This window comes from Triplophysa rosa, linkage group LG22, assembly GCF_024868665.1.
Source record: "Triplophysa rosa linkage group LG22, Trosa_1v2, whole genome shotgun sequence".
Lineage (NCBI taxonomy): Eukaryota > Metazoa > Chordata > Actinopteri > Cypriniformes > Nemacheilidae > Triplophysa > Triplophysa rosa.
The window spans coordinates 14,911,899-14,921,110 of record NC_079911.1 but is presented as its reverse complement, the minus strand read 5'-3'; the positions used below and the strand labels follow the sequence as shown (position 1 = coordinate 14,921,110).

Below are 9,212 nucleotides of genomic sequence, written 5' to 3'. Positions count from 1 at the left end.
CAAGCTGCAGGGGCTGCTCTTCAGATAGATGGACCATATCTGAGAACTATGTAAATGTTTTTATATAGCGAATCTTCATGACAATTTTCAGTATTTTTGTATTGAACTGTATTGTGTACATTTTGTATTTTGAACATTTTACTATATAACGGAGTACGGACCTGTGTTTGGATGTGTAACAGTAAAGATGATTTGATGTTGCAATGCTATTTTATTATTTGTGTTTTTATTATATGCTAATTATATTTCAATAGTGTTGTGTTTGTACTCCCAATGCATGATGAAAATCATTTTTATTATCTAAAAGAAGTGTTTATTATTTAATCTATAGGCCTACACTTTTGGTAACAGAACAGAAAACCCAACATATTGAAAACCCAACATGATTTCCAGTGCACAAAGTATCCCAAATAAAAAAGTACATTTTAGTATTTACTCTAGTAAACTGTACTAATTCCTGGGGTGTTTTTAAACCTTACCATAGTAAATTTAAAAGGTTATACTACATAATACTTTGGTTAACAAAATGTAGTAATTACTATAATAAATAATTTACTACAGTTTACTTGAGGACCACCGAATAATTAAAAAAAATACTAGAAAAGTATTTAATTTAAAAAAATACTTTAGAAAAAATACTAAAGTATTTTTATGTGTAATATAACATCTATAATAGCATTATTTAATATACGATCATTATATATATATATATACAGTATATATAGCCTATGTATATTTACTATATTTATATTATAAACGTTATTAAATGACTATCATATTAAAACGATCACTTAAATGACAAACGTTAACGGTTAAATTGTGTTGATCACCGCTAATTGTCACAATTAATACAATTACTGTGGATCATTACATCACTGTACCGTGTCATGAACAATGAGGTGTGACAGTATTTCTCATATCCGATAGAGGGCGCTCTTCTCTAAGTTCAAGTTCAAAAGCAGTATTTACAATTCATCAGGAATCGACCGTACAAGGGTTTATAAATAATATAACATAAAATCCTCCAATACCATCATTTTAAATACAATTATTACCGTCTAAATTGCACATTACCTAATAAAATATTTATAATGTGAATAGTTCAGTTGCATGTATTATTATTTAGGGTATAGCTCTCTTTACACAGATTTTTCACGCAGGCATTGGCCATAAAATCAATATAATATATGGATCGGCTATCATAATCTAAAGACGAACTGAACCCATACAAACAACGAGAGAAACCTGACAAGGAAATGCAAGGCGAGCAGTATTTCGAAACATTTGATGTTTTCAACAGAAATGAAGATAAAGAGGAAATCAAAAATCAATATATCGAGAATACTAATGTAACAATAGGGTTCATCATCTGACCATGAGAAAAACAGCAATCATCCACAATCTAACGTTCCGCGATTCATTTGTTTTAATCGCGTCGCCGGTTCTGCTCAGCGTCTCGGAAAACGGCTCGCGCAACATCGAAAGTGATGAAAAATCGATAAGCGTGTAAACTCTTTTCTTTTAACGGATGAGAACGTATCCAAACACATCCCCCTCCTCCCCGCTCCCGGCTGCGCCGCGGGGAGCTCGATTGAACACGGAAACTCCATCCCGCGTTTTCTGCCTTTTATTTAGGATGCCACCTCGGTCTCAATAATTGTTTTCAGTAGCCCTATTCAATATCACAGGTTGGCGTTGGTTCGATAACTCCATTCCGCGCGCGCTCGGGGCCTTCGATCCGCTCCGCTCCGTGTTTTGCGCGCGCTCCCCCGCCTCTCTCTCTCGCGCTGAACTCCAGCCCCTCTCGCGCTCTCTCTATCAGCCTTTCATTCCGTCTCAATATGTCTCAAGATGGCGGCCAATGCGGGATCGATGTTTCAATATTGGAAACGCTTTGATTTGCAGCAGCTCCAGGTCAGCTCCCTTTCGTTTTGTACTCGCAGAGTGTGCCGGTAAGCCGGTCCCGGGGAGCATCGCGGAGGGGCTGGCGCGTCCTTCTCGAGGCGCCTCTTTCGCCGGGTTTGCGTGGCTTCTGCGCCCATTGATTAAAGCGGCTCTCTCGCGCTGATCGGAAATTGATCCTCTTTGTTCAATTTCCATCGATCAACCATCACGGTCAAGGTGGATGCGGCCACTTTGGCAACGGGAGCCCGAAGGTTTCCCGGTTCTTTAGAGCGGACCTTTCCACACCGGGCTGTTTTATGAATAGTTTGTGCTTTGGATTTAGATAGTATGTTTGTTGAAATAATTTTGTTTAGAGGGAAGAAGTGTGTCGCGCTACACGGGTGGCGCTGTGCTGGACCGAGACGTTATTGCTTAGTAACGAGAGGTGTTGGACTTTTCCCCTATCGTTTTTCTATTTCGTTTTATCTAGTGTTTTCTGAGAGTTGTGTGTTGATCTGTTACTATAGAAGTTTTTAAGACAAGTCTTTGTTATGGCAAAGTTGAGCGTCAGCAGTCAAGTTTAAAGTGAAAACGGAATTGGGTGAAGTTGTTGCCAGACCTGCGCCAGACAGGAACAATTAAATACAAAACAATAAACAAATATGATCAGTTGTGCGGTTTTGTTAAAGAAATCTCTCGTTTTACATACGCGCACGGACTGCGCTTGAGGACGCAACGTTATGTTTACGCTGTTCCGTTACAGAGCCCGACCGAAATAGCTTATCAAAACAAATTAATGCAATTTAATACTGTAAGTCTGTTTTGTCAGCTTTAACACGCTCAAATCGTACGACAGAAATATTGATCAAATAAAGATGAATCAGGCGGGTGCTAATGTACCGATTACATTTTTCTGTGTATTTTGGTTCGACGTTCCTTTTTACTGCATCGATTACTTGTTAAGCTATTAACTTAAAACTCGTTAGTTATTCGCATTTGTTATTTTGCCGTGTGGGTGCTGAATCGAAAGGTTCGTGCAGTGTGTGTATGAAGTGCATTTTCCGCGATCGGTTAGACATAAACAATAGACCTGGATTATATCAATTATTGATTAAGAGTTTATGTATTTATGAACTGAGGTCGCAAAGCTTAGTTGCTTTTTAGCACGGAAAAATGCTCGCTGACCTATTTGCGCGTGAAGGATCGAACTTTATATTTTCACTAGTAAACTATTTCTATCTTCAAGCGCCGTACGTCATTGAAAAATCGATATCATAATCATCATTTAAAAACCGATATCAGTCAATAATAACAGCATACGAGCTTTCTGCACGGACTATATTTTTAAGCGTGCTGTGGTTTTATTAGGTTTATAAACGTAGTTAATTTTGTGTTAAAAAGAAAATACGTGCAAATATTTTGTGTTTTGTTTATGTAATAACAGATGAAGTGGTCAGATTAAAATAATCTGAAACTAAATTCAACCTAAATGCAGAATTCTTTGTACGTGTCTGCCATGTGTTTGGGTAAAATATTGAATGCTTTTCAGTTTTTGTGTAACGTTAACTTGTAATAGTCAAACATTTGCTGGGTGCATGTATGTCAGATGTCTTGCTTTTCTCCAGGGAGGGTGTTTGATTGAGTTCTTGGAAAATCATTTATTCAATTAGGGTTCAGATGTATAGTGTACTAGAATATAAAAGGACCACACACACACTAGCCACACTAGCTGTGCATATTATAATGTGGTGACTCTTAATTCTCTCTCTCTCTCTCTCTCTCTCTCTCTCTCTCTCTCTCTCTCTCTCTCTCTCTCTCTCTCTCTCTCTCTGTGCCTGTCTGTCTCCCAGGCTGATAAGAACTGGCATCAGCGAGTTCAGGCTTTGATGATGTCATGGATGCTATTTATCATCTTGTTCTTTCTCTCTCTTGCTGTACTTAACATTTTCCAGCTTGTTTTACTATATGCTATCTTAAGCAGGGTGTGATATTGCTTTGATTTTATTTGTTTACGTTGAGTGATTTAAGTTTACTCGATTCCACAATTTGAATCAGATGTATGACATTACCCAGCAGAAACCGTGTCTTAAATTAAGTCATCTGAAATCGAATTCCCCTAAAAACAGATTATAAAGAGACGCTTTTTAACTTTTGTTGGCTCTTGTGTGTCACCTGCCTTTTCTGTCACCACGTGGCTCACGGCCTGCGGATGCAGGTGAGGTTGAAGTGTACCTTAGCTTGTGTGTGGTCCTGGGTTTTCATGCGTCAATGTGGAGAGATTAGCGAGTGACGCAGGCTGTTCTGCCACCATCGAGATGTGAGCCGACTCTTGTCTGAACCTGTGCCGGGCCCCTGTGATGACTTTAAATATGTGTTTGATATCTCTAATGAGGGGCACATGTGCTGGCTGTGGTACGCTGTGTACCTAAACACACGAGAGTAATCTGTTGTGTTTTGGGTTCCTCTGTGTGCTCAGATGCGGCTATCGGATGACGGGCATGGCTTGATCATCGAGATGTTCTGAAGTACGGTGATGGGTTGATGCCAGACGTTATGCTTAAAATCATGGCGTCATGTATGGGTTTTCACAGGGGTTTTATTGAAATAGATCGTTATTAAGGCACAATCTGTTATCTTATAACAGAAAGGCAATGTGATTCATGTTATTTATTGTCTCGTTCCTTCCAAAATCTTGGATGTCCAAATTCACAGTTTTTAAGGAAAAGGAAAAACACCCTTTCTGATACTTTTTATCGGTTACATATTTGCCAAACCCATGACAAACATCAAGGGTGACTAATACTAATGATGTATGGCAAAAAATGTAAATCCTGAAATATGGAGATAAGGTTGCAGAAGGACAGAAGCGATATGTTTGTATGTTACTATTCTAGACTGTGTTTAATAAAAACAAAACAAAGCAACAACAATGTAACTTAATTCACATTTACTTGCACCTGTATTTTTTCTTAATGTTCTTGTAATTATGGTCTGCTTGACACCTGACTGGCTTTTGTAGTATAGGGAAAGTCCCTGAAATGAGAATATTGCCTCGTGAAAATGCGGATAACTACTTTTAGAAATGGTTTTAATGCTGACATGAAAGATGAACAGAACAACAGCGTCTCTGTGGAGCCCACCCCACACATTTACACAGACTCGGATTCTGACCACTTCAAAACCCAGCCGGCTATATGAGGCCCCAAAACAACACGCATATTTGCATGTGGCATCTCCAAATTTAGCCTCAAAAGCACTTCAAGTGACTCCTGTTTCGGTCGAATTTAGACAGATACAAATAAATAAACCAGAGGCTCTTTCATTTGTCCTGATATTAACTTTTAGAATCCAAATGTTTTGAGATATATGAAGGAAGTGCTGAAAATGTTTGCTCTTAATTTATTCAAGCTAGACCTATATAAAAAATGTAACTTTTTGGGGTAGTTTGCTTTAATTGTATCTTCTTTATATTTGTAGAGAATAAAAATATTGCATATACATAGCAGTCTGTAGTGGCTGTATATCACAATTTCTGCTGTATGTGTCACAGGAGATACAGTCTGTTGCCTCGCTTTGGTTATTAAAAACGTAGCGGTGCTTTTAGCTGCTGAACTTGCAAACTCGCTTGTCACTTAAAAAAATAAATTAGTTTGTGCACTTTTGTTCTAGTACCAGATCGACAAATTGCATTGCGGCTAAAATGAGAGAGAATGTTTCTGTGTAGTATCTCATTTGATCATCGTAGACTAAAAAACGAAATGCTTGATGATGATGTATTTTTATGTGATCTAAAAAGGAAATTAATCCGTTCCAGAGGCAGCCTGCTGACCTCAAATAATTTCATCAAAATCGATACACTTATATTTATAGACAACTATGGGTTTAAACAGGTGTTTCATTTAGCCGCTACTGCATTATCAAGTGTGTAAATAGTTAATGTACACGTTTTAAGTGAATGCTTTTTATAGTTTGGTTCGTTGTGTGCATGTTGACCCCTCTTTCCTCCGCTGGTGGCTCTGCACTCAGTCGCTTTAGATAAAGATGGCAGGAAGAGTTCAGTGGCAATGTGGAATCATGAGGGGGGTGTATGTGCCAGCACTCTCTCTCTCTCTCTTAACCGCTCTCTCCGTCACCCTATTTCAGACGCGTATACACTCGGTCATTACCTCACTAACTGCCCCCTCTGCTGTGCCTGAGGGCTGGGTTTCACAAGGGGCCGTTCCCCTCCCTCCCTGCACAGGGAAGTCAGAACTCTGACGCCAACAGCATAATTAGCCATCCATTTCATATAGAGTTGAGTTGGAGGATGGGATGAGAAAGCACTCGCCCCTCCTACACTTTTTCTCTCTCTTTTTCTTTCGTTCATACTTTATGAGCGTGCCCGCGCGTTCGGCAGACTCTTCCAGTGTGAAGGAATTTAACGCCTCTGATTTGTTTACGCTAGGGGAATTGAGAAAAAAAGAACAACAAAATAAAACTTCCTAAAGCTTCTTTTGTGTCTCTTTTTTTTAGAACTGTATAGGCACAATTGTAAAGTAGATTTAATTAGTTGTATAACTTAAGTTTAACTTAAAAAAAATATTTTCATGCATTTAAAAAAGATATATTTTTTAATTGTTTTCTGCTAAAACTATTCAATTATCTAGTCTGTAAAGCCCTGAAGTCTAAAAAGGCCTATGGGGAAAATTGATATATTTGTAAAATGGTGTTAAAACAACGCGTCAGGTTATTACTGTGATAGACTGTGGAAAAAGGTTAGAACAGCGTTTTATTTGCTTCTGTTCAGAAACATCTGGAAAGAGTTTGAGGGAAGTAGTTCTGAATTAAGAGCCATGGGAAAGAGATCTGCTCCGATTGCCCTCTTTCCTGAGAGAGAGAGAGAGAGAGAGAGAGAGAGAGAGAGATAAAGGAAGAGAGGGTAAAAGAGCAAACTGTCGTCTTGTATATTGTCACACAAAACAGATTTTACGCATTTTGAAAATAATTACGACCTTGCTTTCCATGTTATCTGTGAGTCTGTATTTCATTTGTACCAGTTTAATGACTACATAAAAGATAAAATATGACATTAGACTCTTTCGTGTATTTTTTACAGCGCAGAATTGAATTCAGTCATAAATAGCAATTGAAAATGGAGCTCTACGATAACGTTTATTGCGACGGTGAAGGAAGAATCCCGTTGAACGTTTCACACTGAAACCCGAGCCGCTGTTTTCGGACAAGATTCACCAACTCTGTGATGAGGGGTATGTTTTTATTTCCAGTCTTCGCTGCCATTTGGAGGCTCTGCCGCGCCACCCTAATTCACCGCAGATATGTTTAAAAAATCACAACCGCGGAGATCAAAGACCTTGAAAAAGCCTGCGACTTTACTGCGCATAAAACTAATGAGGTGCATCTTCCTGTGTCTGGATTCTTTTTCATCTTGTCGTTGTCTGGTGTAGTCGCATTTGGTCAGTATGCCGCTCACAGCAGCCGCCGGTCTATTGTAATTCATTTTTCTGGCCTTAAAGTCAAAATGCCCTGAAGATTTTTTTTGCACTGATTTTAAGAGGTTGACTATTTGGAGACAGTTGCGACACATCTTACCCCATTTTGTAGCACCTCACAACGTAAAAGTGACATATTTAAAGTAATAGTTCTCCCAAAAACGTTCCTGTCATTTGAAACCTTTTTGACTTTCTTTTGACAGCAGAACACAAACGAACATATTTTGAAGACTGTTGGTAACCGTTGACTTTAGTGTCCATAAAATAGAAGTGAATGAGTACCGCCGTTGTTAGCATTCTTCAAAATATCTTCTATGGTGGTGTTCTTCAGAAGAAAGTCATACAGGTTTGAAATGACAAGAGGGAGAGTAATGACCGAAATTTTATTTTTGGGTAAACAATTACTTAAAGAAATGTTCAAAACAAATACGCAAATGTTGAGAAACATAGAATTTCATGAATGAGAGGTATTTATTCTTCTAGATAATGTGCTACGCTTTTCGTCCGTGGTTTGCGTGTGGCTCTAGTTTTCAACATCTCCTCTTTTTAACGCAAACCTATAACAGCCGTCGGTCGCTAACTATCCTGAATTCAGGCCAACCAGCAGGTAGATGTCGTTCCTCGCTCGATAGTTTACTGAGTGAGATTTTGTTTGAAAAATAGAGATTGTATTTGCTCTTTAAATATCAGCGTATCGATCCGGCACAGCGGTAGAGCCGAAGCCTCACAGTCGGAACTGTTAATGTGTTGGAGACTCGAGAGGCTGGAATCTCACTCACATGCCATGTTTGATAAAAGCTGAGCTCTTAGGGGGCCGCTGAACAGTCCATTTCAGCTGAGGCGAGGAGGAGGCGCGTACCGCTCCCTCTCCTCCTTTCTCGCTTTATCTCTCGGCCCTCTCTTTCGCTCGCTCGCTCTTTCCCCCTGCCTACCGCTCGCTGTGAGAGATGATTGAAAAGCCGGAGTTTCCATCAGCGGCCGTCAGCTGTATATGTACTCAGACTGCCGAAACAGCCTGGCGTTGTTGCTGACCGTGGCATGGGCCAGAGGATGTAGCGCCATATTGCATTGTGGGTAGCGTGCCAGCATAATCAGGTGTGAATAAGTAGGTCAGCTGTGGTCTGTGTGTTGCGTTGCCGCTCGGTATTTGCACGTTTTTCGTGCAGGCTGAGGTTTGTGGATTGTCGACGTGGGAAGAGAGGGACATTCTCAGTGTGTCCACATGAATGATGAATCACGTTTGTGTTGGGTTACATAAGATGGCAACCCAAGGGCGACCCTTCTTTGTCGCAAGCTCTCGTTCTCTGTGTTTCTCGCTTTCATTGTGTACTGTCTTTCGATTTTCTGACTCTCCCTTATTGGCACATAGCCTCGGTTTGATCGCCAGCTGAGAAAGTGCCATTATCAGTATACCCGTTGTAAGGTGACACACTGTTTTGTCTCGCATCCAGTCTGATGGTCTTCCTTTGAGCGCGTACTGTCAAGAGACATCTGGACTGCTGTTGAAGTTTTCTGTCTGGACAAACAGGTGTTTTGTGTGACTAAATGAATGGATTAAACAGGAGACCCAGACAGAGTTCCACACTGGGCTCGGATGTCAGAATGTTTTTTTTAACCTTGTACAGTGTGTGTAATGCTAGCGATATAAATAGCCTTCATTGGTATGAAGGGTAGATTCACAAGTTTCATTTTTGATGAATTTCGAAATGTCTGTTTAACTGAAGCATTCACAGTTTGCTGGATCAGTGTAAATTAGATTTTAAAAGCATAGTTCACCCCAAAATCATCATTTATTTACCCTTACGTCATTCAAAACCCTTATATGACATGTGGAGCATA

The 9,212-nt window shown here is 39.6% G+C and overlaps 1 protein-coding gene across 5 annotated transcripts in view; it reads left to right on the top strand.

The window, feature by feature from the left end:
• The first annotated feature begins 1,105 nt into the window (after window positions 1-1,105).
• cux1a (cut-like homeobox 1a) overlaps window positions 1,106-9,212 on the top strand; it is a 107,920-nt gene continuing 99,813 nt past the window's right edge. For 4 of the 5 annotated variants that reach the window (XM_057321378.1, XM_057321381.1, XM_057321380.1 and 1 more), the window contains exon 1: window positions 1,106-1,914. In XM_057321378.1, the coding sequence (XP_057177361.1) occupies window positions 1,852-1,914 (63 nt within the window). In that variant the 5' untranslated portion in view covers window positions 1,106-1,851. The remainder of the gene's footprint in view (window positions 1,915-9,212) is intronic. The other variant, XM_057321379.1, reaches the window with a different exon arrangement.